Raw genomic sequence first — 23783 nt, forward strand, 5'->3', positions numbered from 1 at the left:
CTGATTTATAGCTGCTGAAATCAAACCCTCCCTGTCTGTTTCTTGTAATCATAACGGGAGAAGAATTACACATTTTACATTCAAGGGGGAAATTTATTTGCTTTTTAAAAAAATTTGTCTTATGCTCGTTAAGAAACAAAAACTTGAGATTTAGATTTTTTTTTTTTGAACATGCAGGGGGAAAAATTTGAAAGGATAAAATAATTCTACATGGCAGGGAAGTTTAATTATTCCCTTTTCGATGTAGGTTTATTTCAGTGGCAGTGGCTATCTGTTAGTAGCTCCTTCTCTATCCAGTGGGGAGAAAATTTCAGCACTGACATTATTTATTTGCTGTAATTTACCGGGGATTAAAATTAAGCATCCAAACCCTTCGCTAGTGTCCATCTGCATAGCTCCACTGAGGCCAAATTACCCCAGCTGAGGATGTAGCCCAAACTTCTAATTTCTGCATGTGCTCGATTTATTTTAATCCTCCTAATTCATACCTCAAAGTTTGACTTAAGGGGACCAAGACACGGCTTTTTCTGTGGCAGCCTCTTTGCAATGTTGTCTTCTGTTTGTAAATCATTTTTTTTTAAGGGTCATCTCCTAAAATCTTTCCTCTGTTCTCACTTCGGCAAGCTCCCGCTCCCGTAAAACTTCACTTTCCCTAAGTCAGATGTGAGCAAAACTGGAGTAAGGACTCTAGGAACTGGTTCCTTGGCAATAAAGGAACAATCTGGGCCAAATAACAAACTGGTGTAACTCAGCATAGCTCAATGGAGCTACTTCGATTTATGCCAGCTGAGGACATCTGAATCTGCAGTTTCATGAAAGGGACAGAAAGATTGCTAAGTGCAGGACTTCAGCTCAGTCCCTGGTAACCACTCCTCTGCTAATTTTTTAGTTGTTGCTATTATTTTATATTTATTTGGAACGATAGAGGCACATTTTTATCTCTTTCTCCTGAAAAGCCCCAGAGCATCACAAAGGGCCGGGTGTGTTTCTAAAGGATCTGCTCTAGGAATTCTTTTGGGGAAGTTCTCCGGCCTGCGTTTTACGGCAGGTCAGGCTAGATAATCACAAGGGTTCCTTCTGGCCTGGGAAGCTGTGGATCTATTAGCTTCACAAAGGTGTCTGGATGCTTTAGGAGCGGGCTCCCTGTTTAAAAGGCTGTGGGCCCCGGGAATATTTTAAAGAAGTCGGCTAGGAATTGGATCACAGGGGCCTGACTGTGGCAGCCATCAAACAAGTCTATTGCTCTCGGTTTTCCCAGGCTTCCCATGTGCAACACGGACCCAGAATGAACTCCATGGCAGGACGAAAACCAGCAAAGGAGGCCGCTGGAAGTCAGGAGGTATTCATTCCTTTAATATATACATAACTTTTCCTCCTATCGAAAGGCTTAATCCTGCAGTCCTTTCGCACACGAGCGAGTAGAGCTGTCCCTGGGACTTCAGCGGAACAACTTGCACGCGTCAGGTCGTCTCGCCCAAGTAAGGGTTGCAGGATCAGGCCCTCGTTTTCGTGCAGGACCATGAGGAACTGATGGGGTCTGAAATAAAATGAGTGGCTTTGCAATCAGTCCCAGTTCAGAGGCATGCCTGGGAGTGGTCTCGTATTGCAGCCTGCCTCTGACCTTTCAGGTATGTTACACTACAGAGAGGACACTGGTTAAACCAGCAGGCCTCTGATGGACAGAAGTGCAGGGTAGAGTTAGGTGGAGGTGCTCGGGGTCTCTCCATCTGCTGCATGGGATGGCTCACTACAGTGACAGTTTTAACTTGCAGCTCCCCTGGTGCTGGTCTGGGACCAACACTTTCCAGTAATTCCCTTCCCTACGTGCAGCGACTTTGAAAAGGGGTTGAAGGGCCCTCTGTTTTCTCTAGCAATCAGTTACATCAGCCTTGAGACTTGATGCTTGCCGGTGCCGTACTTCCTAGAGGAACCCTCCAGAGCAATGTGCTGACAGCAATAGAGTTGCTGTGAACATGTTTATAAATCAAAAAAGCTGATCCAAAAAACAAAAAAAAAAGTAAGAGGAAGTAATAATAGTTTTAAAAAATAAACCCGGTGCGCTCGGCTCGAATCAGATGCACTGCTGCTGAGCTCAGTGTGCTGTGGTGGAAAGGTTTAATTAATGAGCTGTAGAGAACGGCGTTATCTGATAAGCCCGAGTTCTCCCAGTCTTGAGCTGTGGAATGAGGAATCTCAGTTTTTCCAGGTAATTTGTTGTTGTTATTGCAAATTTGCCTAAGTGATTTAGGAGCCTCTTACAAGTCACCGTGGTGCCTAAGTCTCAGTGAAAAATCAATGGGGCTTAAGGCTCCTAAGTTTGTAGGTGCTTGTGAAAATGTTGCCGTCTGTCTCATCGGTAGAAATGGATAGTGTCATTTAAACGAGCCTGCCTGATTGGTGGGCCTAGACAGCTATTAATCCTCACAAAACTGGCATTTTCCAGCCTTCCAGTCAAATACCTATTTAGGGATGTGTGTTACAATACACAACGTATTGAACATGTGCAGGCCAGCAGGATCCTCAGAAATTCACTTTTGTAAGGAGCTAAAAGTGCTCAACTCACAAGAGTCACCTTTGAATCTGTGGCAAAGTTGGTTTGTGTACATATTTTCCCCAGCATCCCTTTTCCTTTTGCTCTGCAATCCATTGAGGGCATTATATGTCATCATCAGATGGGTAGCGTTTAAGATTATGATAATGAAGGGATCACTGCAGCAAGCCCTGACTCACATGAGTAGTTCCACTGTCGTCCACTCCCATAAGGACTGTTTCCAAAAGGGTTTTTCGGGATTTAGCCCTAATTCTCAACCCATGTCTCTTGGGCATTGTTTAGAATGGGGGAATACTGACATAGAGGACTGTAATGTTCTACCCATTTTGGATATAAACACCACATGGATGGGTTCCACTTGTTGTGATTTACCAATTTGCTTCTTTTAAAATTGTGTTTATTTTCCCTCCATCATTTTTTTCTCATGTATCAAATATTGATGAAACCCAGTGTCATTTGGCGGGAGAAACGGGATTATTATTTGATCAATATTTTTTTCCTGCAAAGTAATCTTGCAGGAAGTGATTTGATAGTATTTTTCCCCCCCACCCCCTCGTTCTGCAGAGGTTCGCTATAACCAGAATTGCATTCTGTATACTGCATTGCTTAGAAACTTTGCAATTGTGACTTCGTTTTGCTGGAAAGCAGATGACATTTCTTTGTGTAAGGAGCTTCCCACAGTATTTTAATCTCTACTCATCAGAAAAAATGTGCTTTGAAAAAGTTTTTTGTAATGTGTGTTCCAAAGTCAAGTTACTTGGTTTGCTTTCCCATAATCATTTTTATTTTCTTTCTGTCCATTGTATTTGCTTTCCTTTGGCATCTATCTATCTATCTATCTATAATACTTCTAAGGCACCTATTATGTTGGTATCTTAAACACAATACAAAATCAAGAAGTATCAGAGTCTATATTCAAAAGTTATGTGTCCATTCTCTGTGATTTGTGAATTTAAATGCTGGGTTTTCTGTTCCGGATGGTGTGTGTGTATAGGCTCCTTTTGAAGGAGAGTGTCTTTCCTCCTCTCTGATTCAGTAACAATAACAGATAAGACCAGCTACAAAAATAAGAGAGAGACAGAAAGAAACCTGAGTGGTTTTGGTCTTTCCTTTTTCAGAGAGATCAGTGCAGAACTGTAGCCGGTTTGCTTTGCAGCGTCTCCCTCAATACCTGCTAGAAATCAGTAGGAAGAACTTTAAAAAAAAATTACTAATATTTTTTTCTAGGGGTGCAAAAAAACAATATCCTGCAAACCCCCAAGAATCTTTCCAGTGTTTTTGCATTGACTGGCGAACGTATTAGTCATTTTATAGATGCAATAGCTAGCCCAACTTCCTGGCAAGAATGATGCTGTGAAAAAGAGACCGTACATGGAGACTCTAATGATAAGGAATGGGATTAAGCGGCTTCTGTGTTGCATTCAGATAGATGCTAGTCACTCGACAAGACGCCGCTACCAGACTGAAAACAAGAAAAATGCTCGTTCTGCCTTCGTTTTAGTGCATCGGCTCTTTGGAGTGTGCTTCTTACGGGTGTTTACAAGTGCTCTGCTCCACTTCTTCAAGGGGTCTCTTTTCATTTTCTTTATGAGTTTAGAAGGAGCTGGGATGCCTACGTCTCAGTTTGCCTTCGGCAGAGAGGAAAGAGTGGCTATTGAAGCTCAGATTAAAAACCTAAGCCAAATTATTTTCCTTACTTACTTAAAAAAAAAAAAAGCGGGGCGGGGAGTAATTTTTGATCCATAAATTAGGATGGGTAGAGACCTATTGTGAATTTTCCAAAGAGAGATCAAGTAATGGATCTTTTTTGGTTACCCAAGTTATTGGACAGCTAGGAACCAAACTTGAGTGTTTATGGCATTAAAAAATACTTCTGGCTCTTTGAAGTTTGCTTTGTTTGGTTTGAACCCGGGATATTATTGGAGCAGACCCAGCAAAATATCAATATACTATTCTACCTTCATGACTTTAGACGCTTGCTTGCAAACCTCACCCAGCGCTCCGTTCATGTTAAACCAGAGGCCAGATTCTGCCCCTCTGACTTACATTAAGCAGTACCTTGCTGTGCGAGTGGTCCAATACATCTCATTATTATGACTTGCGGAGCAGGGGACTGCTTAATCTGAGTGAAGAGGGGCAAAATCTAACCCTGTAAAAATCAAAGACGTGCTTGTTTAATTTTATTTTTTAAATAAAGATGGACACTCACTCTAGACAGAATTGTTCGGTATTATCTGTTCTGGAAAATAAAATAATGGTCCAGATTTTCAAGAGTGACTAGTGATTTTTGGATATCCAGCTCAAGACACCTAAAAGCAGCCTGACTGTCAGAAACGCTGAGCCCTCGATCTCTGAAAATTGGGCGACATTCAGATGCCTTGAGTTAGGGACCCCAAAACGGAGGGACCCAAAATTCCTAGTTACTTTTGAACATCTTGGTCAGGGGAGTATTTGGCCTGTAGCATTTTCTGCCTGAGTGGAATGAGTTTATTTCAATCGGATAGTCCTTTTGCTGCTTTAGTGCATTTAAAGTCACAGTATTCAGAACACAAGGTGGGTCCACGGGCCTGTTAATGGAACTCCCAAATAGAGCCAGCAAATCACACTGCCCAAACCCTGTGCATCAAAAAGCTCTCCCTGAACATTGATGATGCTCTTCCGCTGCCCCTCACTCACTCCCAGGCACTTTTCTGTCTCCCATGCTCTTCTCCCAGCCCTCAGACCTGGGGCTCCAACCAGCCACCAGCCCAGTCTCACATGTCTATGCCCACTGGAGCCAGACTCGATCTGGCCTTTATTTGGTGCTGGTGGCCCACCAACAACTCTCTTTCTGTCACAGTTTGTAAAGGGCAACCAGTGTCCCTGTCCCATCTGCAATCAGTATAGAGATGCTAGCCGCCCATTGAGGTGTGTGTGTGTGGGGGGGGGGGGGGGTCCTATTCTTATCCCCACCTGCAGCACAAATGTCTTGGCTGAGTCCAATCACGTAAGTTTCAAAATTAGCAGGAGAAATAAGTTAAAACCGGGGCTGGGGGCCTTTGTCCCGTCCCAGCTGATACTCAGGGTCTGACCCTATGGAATCAGGTGCTCAGAAGCTTGGTTTGGTCACTGTTGAGACCCTGGATTTGTGCCCTCCACCCAGTGCTTAATTTGTAATGAAAGAGGCGCCGGGGTTCAAGCAATATTTTGACATTCCGAACTGATGCGGCAAGCCCAGCGGTGCCAGGGCTCAGAACTGCCAGGCCCAGCAGTGCCGGGGCTCGGAACTGCCAAGCCCGGGGGTGCCGGGGCTCAGAACTGCCAGGCCCAGCAGTGCTGGGGCTCGGAACTGCCAAGCCCGGGGGTGCCGGGGCTCAGAACTGCCAGGCCCAGCAGTGCCGGGGCTCGGAACTGCCAGGCTCAGCGGTGCCGGGGCTAGGAACCGCCAGGCCCAGCGGTGCCGGGGCTAGGAACCGCCAAGCCCGGGGGTGCTGGGGCTAGGAACCGCCAGGCTCAGCGGTGCCGGGGCTAGGAACCACCAAGCCTGGGGGTGCCGGGGCTAGGAACCGCCAGGCTCAGCGGTGCCGGGGCTAGGAACCGCCAGGCCCAGCGGTGCCTGGGCTAGGAACCACCAAGCCCGGAGGTGCCGGGGCTAGGAACCGCCAGGCCCAGCGGTGCCTGGGCTAGGAACCACCAAGCCTGGGGGTGCCGGGGCTAGGAACCGCCAGGCTCAGCGGTGCCGGGGCTAGGAACCGCCAGGCCCGTGGTGCCCCTGGCACTAAGTAGCACTGCCCCCTCCCTTCTCACCCATGCTCAGCTGTGTCCCATCCCAGCGGCTGCTCGCCTTGTGCCTCTCAGGGATGCTCGGATTCTGCCCTCCCCCCATTACATTGGTCTCACCCCCCCCCCCGGCTATTTCTGGGGGCTCCGCTCCCTGCCCCAGCAGTGACCCTGCCCCCCGGGCACCCAGCCCCCCCCCCCGGCCGGAGCTACTCACTGTCCTGGGGGGCCGCCTCGCTGCCGCTGCTGCCGCCGGACGGCTCCTGCAGCCCCTTCGCGCCGTCCCTCGCCTCCGGGCCGGGCTCCTTGCCCCCGTTCATGCCGGCCGCCACTTCCTCCAGGTCCAGGAGGTGGCTGACACTGAAGTTTTTCCTGCCCTGCGGGTTGTCAGGCGGCTCCAGGATCCGCCCGGGGCTGGGGCCGAACTGCTTGTCCATGCCGAAGGCTGCCGCGCTGTCCATGCCTCGCTCCGGCGCCCCCGGTGCCCCCCAGCCCGCCCCACGCCCCCGTGCCCCGAGCGGCCAGGGAGACACCCTGCCCCAGCCAGCCAGTCCCTCGGTCTCCCTCTCCCGTCCCGAGCGCTGTTCCGCCTTGTGCTGACGTCTGGGGGAGAGAGAAAAAAAACCACCCAAAACTTTCCTCTCCCCTTCGCTCTGGAGCGGTGCAGACAAACGCGTCCACACAACGCGCCTTCTTTGACACTGACGCGAACAGCCCCCACTGCCCTCCCCCCACTTTTCTGCCCCCTCTTTTCTGCTGCCGAGATTTTTAAAAAGAGAGAGAAGCCGCTTCGCTTTCCCTCTCACCCCGCACGCATTTTTTTTTCTCTCTCCTGTGCCTGAGAAAGTTAAGTGCTTCTATCAACAAGTGTAAGTGAATGTTTTCAGCAGAGATTCGATAGGGAAGGGCTTTTTCACATGGACAGATTCCACTGGAGAAAGATCTGACCCATGGTTTGGCATAAGGGACCTCATAAAATCAAGCTCACACGCACATCAATGTAACCCCCCTCTTCCATATATACAACATACACACCCCCTCCTCAAAATCTCTGGATAGCCCCCCCCCCCACTGCCTCCCTCAGCCTCAGCTCAAGGTCACTTCTCCTGGGAAAAACCCAGCTCTCCTGCCTTAACGAGATAATTATGCCCTGCACCACAGTTAAAAACTCATAGGCTGCTTCCCTAGGGATTGCCAAGGAGCCTTCCTAATGAAAAGCAGCCACTGAGAGAGGAAAAATGAGTTTTTCCTCTTTAAAAATTAAAAAAAAAAAACGAGCAAGCTTTGAAAAGTGAGGCAGGGGCTTGTTGTTAGTGTCTGGTGAGGGGCTGCAGTCAGGACAATGAGAGAAGAGGTTCATGATTTTTTTCTTCCTTTTGATGTATCTGTGCCTATCGCGATTCTTCCTCAGTGCCGCGGGTGAGCTTGTTTTTGAAGGCACATGTGTGTACAGCTATGTGACCTGTATTGGCGATCCAAACTCCTAGCTCATAAAAATCTATTCCTGAACTCTTAACATGTCCTACAATATCTCAGCTAGGGCTCACTGACTGAATCGAGTTAAAATTTGTAGCATGTAACAGACATGCCTATTTTAAAACAAGAGCAAGGGTGGGTAGGTTCAGAGGCTGTTTTTTAAGCTTCCAAAACAGGACTCCAGCCTTGTTCATTAGAATTAAATGTTGCCAATTCTGATCTTCTTAGCCCTGGTGTGAACTGGGAATAACATTAGTGAAGTCAGCAGAGAGACTCCGGATTTAGATGGGTGTACCTGAAATCAGAGCATGGATCCCTCTGAACTGGAGTGAGGTGATTTGGGCTGATAAAGAAGCCAATCCAAACAAAAAAAGAAAGTTTGTTTTCTTTTTTCAAAATATGCTGTTGAATGATTTTAGAGATGGGCTGTCAACCTGAGAGTCTCTGACCAAAGGACAGGTAAATCATGGGAAGAAGCACAACAGGTTTCCCATCATGCTCTGTCACCAATCAGCTCCTCGACTGAGCTGCGGGATCCATGCCTATGGATGAGAGTTGAGTGTGGTCTCCTGGGCTTGTATAATCTGACTCCCCCAAAGAATTTAGCTCATTTAATATCCTCTGTGACCTAATCCTCATCTCCACGTGCTAGTGTCACAAAGAGTAAATTATGTCTTCAAATGGGTAATGAGCAGGAGTGGATGGAGTCTGAAGGAGTAAAGACCTTGCTGTCTTATAAATGTCTGTGAAGTACTAAAGAATAAATGGAGAGCAAGACAGGATACAGAAACGAGAAACAGGCCCAGGCTAAACCCTTGAATCAGACCTCCTTTGATTCTTAGATGGTTTGGAATCTAATCTCTTGGTCTGAGCCCTTTGGTTCCGGGTTTTATCCAAACCCAGGAAGGGCCTGTTTTGTCGTTCTGATGCTGGTGAAATCTCATGAGAACAGCTGGTGAGATAGCATCACCACCAAATCTGAACTTAAAAGCCTTATGCTGACTTGACCTCGTCCCTGAATCAGAGCCCAAATCAAATCTAAATTTGGACAATGCTGGCCCATCCTTGGTATAAACAGAATGCTTGTACGGCTTACAACATTTTTCAGTTTTCCTAGACGAGTCAGCAGCTGGAGCCAGGTCTTTATGAAGAGTCACTCAGGTCAGATTTGGATTCAAACTTCCTCAAGGTTTGCAGATATTGGAGATGAGCTTTTGGTTTGAACCCATTTCTGTCCTTAGCCTTGTGTGTTGTGTGGGAAAGGATTGTGTTTCTGGTAGTACCAAAGAAACAGGGATGGATGGCTTCCGGATGGAATGGATAGCCTCCCTTCCATGTCAGCTTTGAATTCATCCAAAATCTCAATGTGAAACCATCCCATTTGGCCTGGTTTCCACCAGGAACCATAAAGAAGGCCTGAAACTGGGCCCAGAGTGGCTCGTCAGCAAACTCTCCAGTAATACTTACCATTTATGCAGCAATTTACATTTTTGAAGTACTTTAGTAAGATTCACGAATTAATACTTCCCAACAGAGCAGGTCAAATAAGAAAACAAACGTGGTGGCTTTTTTTTCAAATGTTTCTGCTTTTTTTTTTTAGTTACGCAAGTTTGAAATTCATTCTATTTTGACCAGCTCTGTAGCTGGCTAAAAATGGAGGGGAGGAAATTTCATCAAAATGTTCCACTGCCTATTTTGTATTGATTGAAATTTCAAAATGTTGTTAACATTTCAAGCAGCTCTGCACACAAAACCAACCCTCTTGGGAGGTTGGTGAGGATTATCACCCCCATTTTAAAGAGGGGGGAACTGAGGCTCAGAGTAAAAGACCTGCTGCTCTAGTCATTGTCCTTAGTACACGAAGGATTAAGTCCCAAGGGTTGCCAAAAGTTACCCCGAGAATCATTGGCATAGTCAAGGTAGGAACCTTCGAACACCCAGCTCCAAACGCAGTTCACTAAACCATGCTGCCATTTGGCAAATGTGAACCAAGTTTTGCTTGGTTTCAGGTTTTGCTACCAGAGGTTTGCCCAGCTGTGTTGTTCCCTCTTGTCAATTTCTGACTTGGGTGAACTCTTCCCGGGAACCATCAAGACAGAGATTACTGGGATTAATCCTGAAGCACACCAGACTCGATTTTTCTCACGATAGTCGATCAAGCAACGGCCTGGCAGATATTTTGGCAGCTGTGGCTAGAAATGTATCTTTAAAAGAAGATTGGGTTTGCCCAAGAATCTGCTCTCCGTGTCCATTATTATACACCAGGGAGGTCATAAACGCTGTCAGACCGGTATGATTCAGTTATGTCTTGCAGTTACTGTAACTTACAATGAAGTTCTATAAGTATCAGACCACGTTGTGAACACTGAAGGATTAACAGGGCTGCCCAGCGCTGCCCCTCTCTGTTTGGTGGATGGAGATCTACCTCCCACAGCTGGACAGTGGGCAGCACTGCTGGGCACCTCTCTCAACACACTATTTTAGGGCATCAGAGGCAACACAGTGGGACTGGTGGAAAGTTAGTAGCTTAATACTGGCAACTAGGGTTCAAGTGATGGCTGTCAAGGGCTGGTATCTGCTGGTTAGGGATTGAGCGTTTGTGGCTAGAGGATAGGTCCTGAAGGCTAGGGACTGGCCTCTGACCTTCCCACAGGCCTTCTAATTGCTCAAACCCAGAGGCCTTCTTTTAGCTGGGTAACATCTTGCTGTGATTATGTTGTGGAGCGCTGGAGATCTGCAAGGGCTATTCATTTTCGGGCCATGGGGGAGGGGGAGGCTGAATGGTTTAGCCTTGTCTCACTCCCACCCTATTTAATCGGGGTTATAATTATCATCAGCATCATTGTTATTATTTAGACCCTATTCTTGAACCCAGGCCAGCCTGTTTCTTTCAGAGGAGAGTTTTGCTCAGTTCAGGGTGTTAAATAATGAAATGGAGGGATTAATCGGCAGTGAAACCCCCCTTGGGCTCGCACTTCCTCAGCCCCTGTGATTGCTGATATTTTTTTGGGTGAAATATGACCTTTTTTATGATCAAAGGGGATCAGAGTTCCAAAGGAAAGAAAAAAAGGCAGAGAGTTTTCTTTTTCCCAATCCTAGCGGTCTGGTAAAGTTTCTTTAGACATGCAAAGATTTACACACCTTTCTGCAGGGTGCCTTAAATTACCCTCCAACTCTTTACACATTTCCAGGAGCAGAGCAAGAACAGTAAGTCATTGAGAAATTAACTGGCCTTTCAATAATATCCCCTGTCGGCCTTTCAGAAGGGGAATGTCTAATGACTTTTTTGAAGTAGAGGTCAGGGTTTGCTTTTTTTAAATAAAACAATCTGTATTAATGCAATTTCCTTTTCAGCTGTAGTATTTGATTTTTTTTTAAAGCATCATTTTCCCCCCTCCAGCTATACTATGCATCTAGAGTTAGAGACATTTATTTAAAAACACCTATCTCCTCGCTTTGCTGGCTCCCCCGGATGGGATCCTAATGTTTTTTTAAATTTTCATTTGTTTTAAATTATCAAACCCAGATCTCAGCGGGGCCCCAATTCAGCAATCCATCCCTCATCCTTGTTCAGCGACGCATTTAAGCACTTGCTCAACGGGACTTAGCGCATGCTTAAAGTTAAGCATGTGTGTTTTGGTGAATAGCTTAAAGCATGTGATTCAAAGCTTTGCTGAGTTGTGGGGTAAATGTGGCATATTTCCATTGAAGTCAATGGAGCAATGCCAATTTACCCCTGCTACGGATCTGGCCCATTGTGTGGTCAATGTTTGCGATGTCTGCAGTTTGAAACCCTTTGGATGGACTTTTTGTTGCCATGTCCTGTTTCCTTCAGGGTTTTTTTTTTTTTTAAACCTTTTTTTTGTGTGTGTGTGTGTGTGTGGATTTTTTTTTTTTTTTTTTTGTGGTAATCTCATTGAATGTCCTTAGGTTTTCTTTCAGATTATTTCTTACATTTATGTAGCGCCTTCCAACACAAAAGATCCTAATATGTTTTACAAACACAATCCTCTTCCTCATCCCTGAAATACAGCTGCCTCTGGGGTGGAACGCTGCAGCCGTTCAATAGCAATGCTACACAACACTTTAGGTTTGGGAGGTAGCTTGTACTTACTGGGTTGGTGCGTCTCTAGCACACTCGCATACTGCAGTGATGAGAATGGCATAAGCATCTCGATAGAACTAACACCAGCTGAGATGTTGCCCATATTTCCTGTCTGAAACTGCAAATGAGGTTTACAGTGCATAGGCAGAATGCAATTACCTGGGTTCACAGGGGTAGTCAGTGGAAGTGGCAGTGTTATACTAGTGTAGTGTTTACCTTGCATCAGTACTGGACTACTCTGTCCATAACACCCCATTAGAGTTTCTCCACCTTTTGCATCTGCATCTTCCTTGAAACCTTCCTGCACTCTCTAACAGCTTTCATGCAAATCCTAGCGCCTCTTCTCCCTGAGCAGCAAAACCTGTCTTTGCAGTCAGTCTTTCCGCTGTGATAATTCCTAGTCATGTACACTTTTGACCTTTCTGTTTCATTTGCTGGGCTCTCTCCCCCTTTACGCTCATAGAGGAGATGATCCAAGAGGTCAAACCAATAAATTTTCCTTATTTACCCTACAAGTTAGGAAGCCATTTACAACACGTGTGTCTCCTGCCTCGCAACTGCTTTCAAAACATCAGGCACTGAAACTGTAACTCCGGAGAGGGAATCTCATCTAGAATTTTATCTAGTTTCACCTCTTGCAACAAAAGCAGAATATTACTATTCTCCATGTGTGTGTCATTAAGGACCTGATCCAGAAAAACACTTAGACACGTGCTTAACTTTAAGCACAGGAGTGGTCCAGTTGCAGCCAACGGACCTCATGTGTTAAAATGCTTTGCTGGATTAGAGCCAAAGTCTTACCTTCCCCTTCGTTTTTATTCAGGCATAGCTCCCATTGGCTTCAAACAAGGATTATTTGCCTGAATAAGGATTACAGTCTTCAGGCTCTAGAATATCTGTCTACGCTTTTGGACTCCTACCCGCGATACCTGAGCACCTACCAGAATTGTCATCTCCACAATGTGGAAGAGCTACATATTGTCTAGTTGAGTGTAGAAGGCACTTGAGATCACAGCAGAGGAGCTGCTGGTGGTGTGTATCCCAGCGTGTTGCAGGTTCACTGCAGTGCCGGGTCCAGAACGTCACAGAGCCTTTGGGTGTTGGTGGTATTGTTTGGGTTTTGATGGTGTTTCCGCAGCAGTGTTCTCAGCTCATGGGAGCCGTGAGGAAATCAGAAGGAAATGGAATGGGGGAAGCTGACAGAAACCTGCAGTTGCTAACCACCCTCTCTGCCCCCTCTCTGGCTGTGCAGAGGAGAGTGGTATTCAGGTGAACTGTGTGAAGTAAACAAAGCAGCTGGCCTGGTAGGAAATCCAGGAAACCTGCCAGATTGGCCGTCTACAGATCACAAGCTTTCTCCTGACATCCTCCACACCCAGACTGATCCAGCAGGAAAGGAGTTTTTTCACTGGGCAGCTAGATGGATACGAATGCGATCGCAAGGCTGTATATGTTGGCGTTGGTCCTGCTTTGAGCAGGGGGTTGGACTAGATGACCTCCTGAGGTCTCGTCCAACCCTAATCTTCTATGATTCTATGATGTGTGGTTTGCAGGATTAAATACACAAACTGAGCACCAAATCCATGGAGCTCCCAGACGTGACATAAATGAATGGTCAGATTCAAGCCGGCACAGAAGCTCGAGGGCAAAGCAACTACACAAACCTGCTGACCTTTGCCCCCCCATGGCTTAGACATTGCCTCTGGAACTCCAGTGTGGACTAATGTAGCCATGTCTCTGTACACATATGGTGTGTGTGTGTGTGTGTATGTTCCTAACTCCTGTCAGCAATGAGCCCCTTTCCAAATATACTGCCCTAGGGCTCTGACTTGTCATAGTCGAGTGCATGGGACGACATACGGCACAGGGCATGACGAGGAAACCAATAGGGTTAGGCTCCCCGGTGATGTTAGATACAGTAAACACCAGAGGTGAAATCCTGCCCCATTGACGTCAATGGGAGTTTGCCAGGCCAGGTTTTCAATCAAGTTCTTGACCGCTGGCCAGAATGTCTTGTCTCACTCGCCTGCGTGCCAGCTTCAAAGCCCCCTACTTTGTAGTCCTTGTGCCCACTGCTCCTGGGGATTACTTCCCTTGATGTCAAGTATCAGAGGGGTAGCCGTGTTAGTCTGAATCTGTAAAAAGCAACAGAGGGTCCTGTGGCACCTTTAAGACTAACAGAAGTATTGGGAGCATAAGCTTTCGTGGGTAAGAACCTCGCTTCTTCAGATGCAAGTAATGGAAATTTCCAGAGGCAGATATAAATCAGTATGGAGATAACGAGGTTAGTTCAATCAGGGAGGGTGAGGTGCTCTGCTAGCAGTTGAGGTGTGAACACCAAGGGAGGAGAAACTGCTTCTGTAGTTGGATAGCCATTCACAGTCTTTGTTTAATCCTGATCTGATGGCCCAATTGCAAACCTGGGAAGCCCAGATGGTTGCCTCAAGCTTTGGGTTTGGGTGGAAGGTCCGGAGCAGGAGCCTAAGGAAATGTCTCTAAGCCAGGGGTCCTCAACCCTATAGAACATAAGAATGGACATATTGGGTCAGACCAAAGGTCCATCTAGCCCAGTATCCTGTCTCTGACAGTGGCCAATGCCAGGTACTTCAGAGGAAATGAACAGAACAGGGAATCAACAAGTGATCCATCCCCTGTCGCCCATTCCCAGCTTCTGGCAAATAAAGGCTAGGGACACCATCCCTGCCCATCCTGGCTAATAGCCATTGATGGACCTACCCTCCGTGAACATATCTAGTTCTTTTTGGGTGGAGGGCCTTTATGGACATCTGGGCTGGAGTCCGAGGTTCAACAGTAACAATCTCATCTCCTGCCCGGTCAACAGGTGACCAACAGGGGGATATTCTCGCCTGCCAGTCATATGGCTGACCCCTTTTGCAGTCTGATTCTGCTGACTAAGCATGTTTAGGCATACTGAGCTCTCAATAGCTGGATGTCAAAGGGGAATGCTAGGTTTTTGGGCGGGCGGCTTTTCCTCAACGCTGTTTCTGAAGTGTCTGAACTTATCTTCCTCTTGCATAGATTGGTGTAACTCAGGAGTAACTCCGCTGAAGTCAACAGACCGATGGTGGTCTCGGGCCTTCTGCGGGCTGATTGGGTTGTTTTCCCCATTAGCAGTTGAGCAAGGACTGCAGGTTGATAGGAGAGCGAATGCTGGAGGGTTGCAGAGAGCTGAGAAGAAATCTCAACTGTGTGTGTGTGTGGCGGGGGGGTGGGGATTATACTATATGAGAGAGAGAGAGAGAGAGAGGCTTAGCTGTGGGGCTGAGTGGAGTGCAGTGCAAATCTATTCAGAAAGGAAATCTATTGTGAGGGAGGCAGAACATAGAGGGTTGGCAAAGGAGGTGGTTCTATCTCTCTCTATCTGCCTAATTCTGAATGGTATTTCTTTATTCATGGATCCATTCCTATTTCTCCTGCCATCTCCTTAATTTCCAGAAGGTGCAATTCACTGGGAATTTAGATCCTCTCCCTGTATCTTTTAGGTTACCCAACACACCCACCCACACAGCTTGATTTAGCTACTTGTCCGCATTGTTACAAAGTGCCCTGTTCCATGCTTTTGTTAAAGATTTTCTCCCAGATTTCTTATTCCCTCTATTTCTGTCTCTTTCTCTCTCTCTCTCTTTCTTTCTGTGCCAGGAATTCTGGTCCCAGATGAACCAATGCTCCGTGGCTCTGCTATTTCCCGTTTTCCCCCCACCCTTCAGCAGCGAGATGGGAAAAGACTGAACTAAAAAGAAAAAAAAAGAAAGAAAAAATCAAAGCTGCACATATTGGATCCAGATGTGCTCCCTTGTATACAGCCCTCTCCAGCAATTTAATTAAATTCCCCCAGACAGCCAGGAGGGTTTCTTAATGATCAAATTTCCCTGGCTCTCCTCCTAAAATGCCCCCTCTCTCTCGCTCCCTTGCTCTGTCTCCCTGATGGATAGCCAACTGCATTCTTCCTGCAATCAGCCCAGCCAAAGAGATCTGGAAAGGGGGCAGCTCCCACCTCTGTTATTCTAGCAGGGCACAGAATGCTTGTGGCTGGCGGTGGCCAGCGAAGCTTTTATTCACAAGGCAATCGCTGCTTGTTTCCCATAAAAATGCACTTCTTCCAGCTCTGGAATCTGGAGTCACTTCCCCCGGGGAAGGCTTGGCTTGCAGGGTTTGGAGCTAGATACCTAGAGTGGGAGAGGTTTGAAGAGGGATGTTATACACATGGCTACTTTGGCCCCCTTCTCCTCATTGGGATGAGGGACAATAAAGAGGCATTCACCTACGCATTGGGAGTCATGAATATTCATTAATAAGGCGGGGCTTGACCCATCGGGTCCCTCTGGCCATTACGCCGCTTGAGGCTGGTTTTGATCTGCGGTGGGGGAGGGCCTGCCTGGCCGGCTCCGCAGACTGCACCGTGCCCATGGCATGTCACGTCTCAGCGCTATAAATGGCCATGATGGGGCCAAGGCCTGAGACCTTGAAATATGGTTAGTGAGAAACTCTACTAGGCTGACAGAGCCATTTCTGCAGCCGGCTCTGCTTGTCTTATGGCCAGCAATGGACCTTCGATGGGAGAAAAAAAAAGATTTAGATAAGTTCCTGGAGGATAGGTCCATCAATGGCTATTAGCCAGGGATGTAACCCCATGCCCTAGGGTGACCAGACAGCAAATGTGAAAAATCAGGACAGGGGTGGGGGGTAATAGGAGCCTATATAAGAAAAAGACCCCAAAATCAGGACTGTCCCTATAAAATCGGGACATCTGGTCACCCTACCTGGGTGTCCTTAGCCTCTGATTGCCAGAAGCTGGGATTGGAGGACAGGAGATGGAGCATTTGATAATTGCCCTGTTCTGTTCATTCCCTCTGAAGCATCTGTCGGAAGACGGGACACTGGGCTAGGTGGACCATTGGTCTGACCCAGTCTGGCCATTCTAATGGTCTTATGAGAAAGGGCTGATAACCCTGTTCATTGGGTACCCCCCCTCCCCCAGAAAGGTGGTGGAGCTTGTGAGAGCCAGGCCTGAATGCTGATGCTAATACCTCATGCTTATCTAGCCCTGCCTTTCACCTGAGTACTCTCCACTGACAGATGGGGAAACAGTGCCCTAAGAGGGGTTCTGTGACTTGCACAGCAAGTCAGTGGCAGAGCTGGAAATAGACCCCCCTGGAGTCCTGAAACCCAAAACCCAGCCGCTCTGCTCTAACCAGGAGCCCACACTGCAGAGGCGGGCAGCAAGTGCTTGCTCCTGCTCCCATTAATGGCAATGGCAAAATGGCCATTGGCTTCGATGGGCTGGCACAAACCCCAAGGGGTGGATGCTTCCCCAGGGGGCATGGGGATAGAACCAGTCTCTCTGCTCAGAAATGCAGTAGGAGGAACTCTCCTCAGTGTCACAACATGTCTCATTAACACAGACACTCGCTGAGCTGTTTCTAAGCCCCTTAATAGATGAAGAGGAAACATTTGGTAAACCTGGACAAACAGTTAATGTGTTTGGGAGCGCGAGGGATTTTTTTCTGTTTTCCTTGCAGGGGGCTATAAGACATGTTCATTTCCCCCGTCCAGAGTGGTGCATGTGGGAAACCTCAGTGCCTGGTGATGACACACAACGACCCCGCTCCCCCGCCCCCAATGCACTAATGGCTGCAAAGTGCTGGGAGCTCCCCTTGTGAGGAGCGAACTAGTGTCACTATGCAGCAACACAAGAGCCTCAGGTGCTGCTGTTTGCCAGCCCCAGCAGAGATGGAAGCCCCTGGTAGCCCACTGCCACTACTGAATAGTTACACTCAGGGACTAGCCCCCTGGGGCATGGAGGGGATGGGGAATCCTGGGTGTCTTTAAACCATGATGTGAGGCCTGCTGTAACTCAGCCAGAGATTAAGGCAGAGGTGGGCAAACTATGGCCCGCGGGCCACATCTGGCCTGCGGGATCGTCCTGCCTGGCCCTTGAGCTCCGGGCTGGAGAGGCTAGCCCCCGGCCCATCCCCCACTGTTCCCCTCCCCCATAGCCTCAGCTCGCCGTGCCACCAGCGCTCTAGGCAGCGGGGCTGCAAGCTCCTTCCGGGCACCGCGGTGGCGTGGCTGGCTCCAGCCGGGCCGCGTGGCTGCCAGTCGTGCTGCTCTGAGTGGCATAGTAAAGGGGGGTGGGGGGGTTGGATAAGGGGCAGGGTGTCCCGGGGGCACTCAGGGGACAGGGAGCGGTTGGATGGGGTGGAGGTTCGGTGGGGGCGGTCAGGGGACGGGGAACAGGGAGGGTTGGATAGGCGTGGGAATCCCAGTGGACCTGTCAGGGGGTGGGGGTGTGGATGGGGCCAGGGCAGTCAGGGGACAGTGAGCAGGAGGGGTTGGATAGGGGGTGGGGTCCCAGGGGGGTAGTCAGGGGCGGGGGGGGTCCTGAGAGGGGGCGATCAGGGGACAAGGAGAAGGGGGGGTTGGATGGGTCAGGGTTCTGAGGGGGGCGAGAAGTGGGAGGGGAGCAGATAGGGGGTGGGGACCAGGCTGTTTGGGGAGGCACAGCCTTCTCTACCCAGCCCTCCATACAGTTTCGGAACCCCAATGTGGCCCTCAGGCCAAAAAGTTCGCCCACCCCTTGGGTTAGGGGGTCTATGTCAGGAGTGGGTCAGCGGCTGTGGCCTGCGATGTGCAGAAAGTCAGAGTAGATGATCATGATGGTCCCTTCTGCCCTTAGAGTCTATGAGGCAAAGCCCATTGTAGACAACAGGAGACTTTCCTGAGCCAGAACCCACTGAAGCCAATGCTTTGGGGCAGGCCCTTTGTTGGCCCACTGGTTCCGTGCCAGACTCAGGCCCCAGACGCCAGTGCTCTAGGAAGGAAAGGAACAATTGTGAGCTGGGTGGGGAGTGAACTGGGGCAGATGGTTCTTTATGGACCTCACCACAGCCTTCCTGTATGCCCTTGAGCAAGTCACTTAGCAGCTCAGTTCCCCATCTGTAACATGGGGCTAATAGCCCTGCCCTGCCTCACAGGGCACTGTGAAGCTAAAGCTGTTATAGCTTGTGGGGGGCGGACTTGCTAAGTACCATAGATAACTCACTCTGAAGGGTTTATGCCCCGCAGCACCAGGGTTTGGGGACAGGAGCAATCAATGGGCGGGCGATGTAAGGCTCTGCATAGTGGTAGCTTCCATTTCTTCCTCGCCTTCAGAGGTTTGTGTGCTATGCCCTGATGGGGGACAACGGATCAGTGACATTGTACAAAAGTGCCCCCTGCACACCTATGCACACCTGGCCCTTGTGGGCTCTTGGCTGGCAGCACAGCTCTGAACTGCATTCCTGGGGACCGCTGTGTCCTGCTGAGGAACCTGGTGGAGTTAAAGTGCCTCCCCACAGCTGCACCTTTGCTCCCGTTTAAAACTGCTGGGGAGGGTGGGGGGATTGGATCGCATAGGACTGGCACTGGGCTACGTCCCGTTCATCGCCAGTCAAATCTGCTTCTGTTTGTACAGCGCCTAGCACATTGGCGGCGGGGTGTGTGTGTGTGCTCATCCACAACTGGGGGTCCTAGGTGCTAGGCTACTAAAACTAACTCACTGACTATGCTGGGCTGCAGGAACTGAGTTCAGACCATCCGTCTAGGCCCCGGGGGAGCTGTCTGCCTTCTAGTAACTCTCACCACGGTTGTCATTTACGCCCCTCCCCCGATTTCTTGGGCTGGGGGGGAGGGTCAGCAGGGAGGCCAAGAATTGACTGTGGCGTCTGGTCTCCCTTCTCAACACTGGAGGGGGACAGGCAACTCCAGGGCTGGGCTGAGGCGCACAGCAGGGGGAAGCATGAGGGAACTTGTCATAAATTGGAGGCTGAGCCACAGTAGATAAGAGTCTACTACTGCTGTGAGCTAACAGCATTAACCCATGGGTTAAAAGGGTAGCGGTGCATGGTTTTAGCCGTGGCGATCCCGCTGCTCTGAGTGGCATAGTAACCCCACTGGTAGCTCAAGCGAGGGGCTGTTATACTTCGTCTGTGGGCTGTGCGGGAGGGGCTCTCGGGTAAGTGCTATAACCCCCACCCTTTTGTTCTGCCTCCTACAGGAGATGGAAAGTGGGGGAAGAAGGAGGGAGCATTTCGTGACTACATATCAGAAAAATGCCAGATTATTTGGGCTGCATGCCTTCTCTGCTCCCCCCCCCCCCCCGCAGGACGCAACTGTGTGTTGAAATTTGGATTCATTCCATTAAAAAAAAAACAAAAAACATCACCAGCCCTGTTTCCCTTATTGTTAACCTTCCAAAGAGCCAAATGCCTGGAAATGCCAATAGCTTCGTTAAAAGAAAATCAAAATCCAGGGATAACACCACCCTCCCCCTCCAGCCCACCCAGCAATGTTCAAACCGCGTCAGCCTTGGGAGAGGGGCAGGGGAGATGTTGGCTGTAGGCTCACTGGCTTCATTTGGCTGGAGAGCTTGGGCTCAGGAAGTCATCTCCTGGGGCTGCAACGCAAGACGGGAGCAGGCTAGGGCCTGCTGCAGATGGAGGAGAAAGCTCACATCAGCCTTGCAAGCACACACGCAGCTGAGCTCTTCCCTGCAGAAAATACTGTTAATCTGGGCCAGGCACGTAAGCAAGGTAACAGACCTGGTGCTGGGCCCTGCAGGTGTGAGTGGGCACTGGAGGGGGGAGGGGTTTTGGGGGAGTATTTCAGTGAGGCCACACTGGGATTTCAGTGCCCTGGGACGATGCTATTTTGGGATTTCTGTAGCATCTTGACACTCCCTTGGGATGAAAGTGTTTTGCAGATTGTGCAGCTGATTCTCAGATGCCCTGCCCTTTTTGTAGCCATTTACACCCGTGCAGAATGGATGGATATAAAGATCCTAGGCTATTGGGTTAGGTCAGCTGGACTCTACTCGTCTCTGAGTACCCTGATGGGCTGCATCTCCCAGTGGCTCCAACATGTATTTCTCTGCCTCGATTCTGCTCCTGCAGGAGATGTCTGCTCCCGGGCAGTGAGGAAAAGTCCGGGGGGAGGGTGGGGGAGGACTCTGAACAAATCCTTCTTTCAGCATCTCAGTATATGGGGAAATTAAAGTAGCAAAAGAAAGCAAGTGAGACGAGATGATCACAATGGAGCCGTCAGGCCTTGGTATCTGTGGACCAAAGAAAGGATGGAGGAAAACCAACGTGAAAGCAGACCAGAGACGGGAACGTAGCTGGAAGCTGTGTCTGAAGAACGCCTTTGGAAATAGAGCTGTAACCGATCAGCTCTGCCAACATATTTCCCCCCTGTTTGCATCTCCAACTTCCAGGTGCCAGGCCTCAGGTCTGACAGGTCTAGCTGTCTAAGAGCCTGGAGAGTTTTCCCAGGAAAAGTCTGATGAAAGATTGAGTGAGTTTCACACCCATTCCAGGGCAGGACTACTGGACCCTTCCCCAAATTACAAACTGCTGATTAATTGGTGACAGAGAGGAGGCCAGCCTGTGTCTTACTGGCTTGGCCTCACAGCCTTCTGAACGCAGGATTCTGACCTATCCATCAAAGTTGGGGCAGTTGTCAGGGTTCCTTTTCTCCCTAGGGGGCTAGCAAACACCCAGCCCACAGCACTTTCCAACCAAGGCTTGAGTAAACGTTTCAAAGTGCTGTCATGCTTGTGGGGCGCGAGCGGAAAGGCAGACACTAGGAAAGGCTGGGACGTGCTGGCTGCATGTGAGTGGCACCTTGCCGGCGTTCCCTTTGCCTTTGGTTTTGCACGGCCAACAAGGAGACCATGGCAAACATCTAACAGGTGTAGAAGGAGCTGGGAAAGTCTCAGCTTCTCAGCTGACTTGGGGGTCTTTGCTAAAACTTAAAGGCCTGAGGCTCTTCTCACTTGCACGCGTTTAGCCTTGGGGTAAATCCCTGGATTTTTGTGGCTTTGTGCCTTGTCTGCATGAGAGGACGATCAGGTTCTTAGCGCTCGCAAGCCCAGGCTTCGCGCCTCTAAGCAATGACTGTGTCTTGGAGCCTACAGTGCTTACACAATACTGTGAAGGGCACTGGAGAAGACCCGTGGTAGAGAATTTGTTCCTGCCGTACAGTGCAGGAACTGCTGTGCCCTACCCCAGGATTGTTTTCATGGACTCTCCAGGCACCCCTGCTCCTCTCCACCTCTCGGCCTCCCTCCTGCCGCTCCCCGCAGAGATGGCTTCAGCACTCGGCGCGCTGTCTCCTCAGAGCTGTGCTGCTTGAGGCCACAAACTCGCTCTTCATCCCCTACTGAGACACACTCCTGAGCACCCCCTTCCACAGCCACGTTGCGAGTTAGGAATCAGACATGGCTGTTTCCAGCTGCAGGTCAGATTCCCGGCCCCGAGGAATCGCAGGGCCCTGGGTGCCTCCAACCCATCACGAGTGTGGCCATAGCTTGGAAAACACAAAGGACCCCCATCACTACTACTCCAGCCCCCCACTGTGATCATGGCCCTAAGAAACACAGGCACCCCCCCAGAGTTATACAGCCCTGGGAAAGCCAGCCTGCAAACCAAACTGCACCATGCATCAAGAGCCCAGCAGGATGATACAACGTCCAGGGCAAAAGACCATGGGGTGGATGGGTGAGGGAGGAGAGGAATACTCATAAAGCAGGCCGAAGCTATGAGAAACGGGGTATTAGCTAGAGACTGATGGAGCCGGGTAGCAAACGAGGCATTTTTTATTAACAGAAAGGTTAAAAGGCAGATTAATTCTAAAGACAGGAGCCTGACATTTGAACCTGCGGGGGTATCAAACTTCTTTGAGTGGCAGTTATCAAAGGTAAGTCCCACTGGCTCAGTTTCAAAATTGGGACAGCACCACTGCAGAGAGGAAGAAGGGCCCTGGTCGTGGTGACTAGTCATTGGACTTGCCACTGTTAAAAAATCTTTTGTTTCAGCAGTGGCTGGCATGACGGGCTCAGGCCCTATAATGATGCAGGCCCTGGAAGGACCTAGATTATCCCTCTGACTAAAGCGATGTGACTAATGGACTCTTCGGTTTGCTGGCCATTCGGGGGGGGGGGGGGGGGAGCGAGGGGGTAATGGTTTTGTATTGAATGGAAAACAACTTTTATAATTTTGGGGGGTGAATTAAAAAGTCAAAAAAAATTGTTTCAGTTAAAACAAAATATTTCAGGTTGAGTTTTGAGCATCATAAAACATTTTTTTAAAATGTAAAATTAAAGGAAATTTTGAAACAAAAAGTCATTTTCAATTGGAAAATCTAAAGGTTTTGATCGTTGGAATGTTGGGCGGGGGGGGCTATTAGGGTTGTGTTTTTGTTTGTTTGTTTTTGACCAAAACAGTTCAGTGGAAATGACACAAATTTGCAAAATGCTCCGGTGTCACTGAATCTGCACTATTTGGGAAGGGGGGAAAGTGCCCAGCTCTACCTCTGAATTTTTGCTCTGTTTCTGCCCTAGGGCTGCATGTGACATGCCACATATTTTGTACTTCTTCTGACGCTGCTACAAGGCAGAGGGTGACAGGATTAACATGGGCAAAGGGCTAGACTGGGGAAAAAGCAGATCCGTAACTTTGGTTTCGGTGTCCCCAGAGCAGAGTGCACAATGCTCTATATTGAGATGTGGCAGAAGCCAGTTGGGTATAATTTCAATCAATCATATTGATGTTTATTTTAAGCATTTTTGTCTCTGTTTAACTATTTAAATTTTCACACCGACATGAAATTATGGGGATCAGACAATGACTGTAATTATTGAATGACAGTAAACGCACTGCGATTCAAAAAGTTAAAGCATTATACGCACAAATTGTGAACATCACAGCAAAATGGACAAAGTGACCAAAAAATCCTTAAATCAAATGCTAAGAAGTTGTCAAGCAGCTATTTTCTTACTTTGCCTAGCTGTGAAGTTTGATTATTGATGGACATATTTTTTGGTTGGTTTGTGTG

General features: G+C 48.7%; 2 protein-coding genes across 2 annotated transcripts in view; one reads left to right on the forward strand and one right to left on the reverse strand.

Moving 5' to 3' along the window:
- Nucleotides 1–7008, reverse strand: part of PRRX2 (paired related homeobox 2) — a 70152-nt gene extending 63144 nt beyond the window's left edge. Inside the window, exon 1 of the mRNA XM_054007827.1 lies at nt 6528–7008. Within this exon, the coding sequence (XP_053863802.1) occupies nt 6528–6771 (244 nt within the window). The 5' untranslated portion in view covers nt 6772–7008. The remainder of the gene's footprint in view (nt 1–6527) is intronic.
- ASB6 (ankyrin repeat and SOCS box containing 6) overlaps nt 1–23783 on the forward strand; it is a 61055-nt gene that overhangs the window by 23056 nt on the left and 14216 nt on the right. The window contains exon 3 of the mRNA XM_054007826.1: nt 1259–1339. The gene's annotated coding sequence lies outside the window, so the exon portion shown is untranslated. The remainder of the gene's footprint in view (nt 1–1258; nt 1340–23783) is intronic.

This window comes from Malaclemys terrapin, chromosome 17 (assembly GCF_027887155.1).
Source record: "Malaclemys terrapin pileata isolate rMalTer1 chromosome 17, rMalTer1.hap1, whole genome shotgun sequence".
In the NCBI taxonomy this organism is placed as follows: domain Eukaryota; kingdom Metazoa; phylum Chordata; order Testudines; family Emydidae; genus Malaclemys; species Malaclemys terrapin.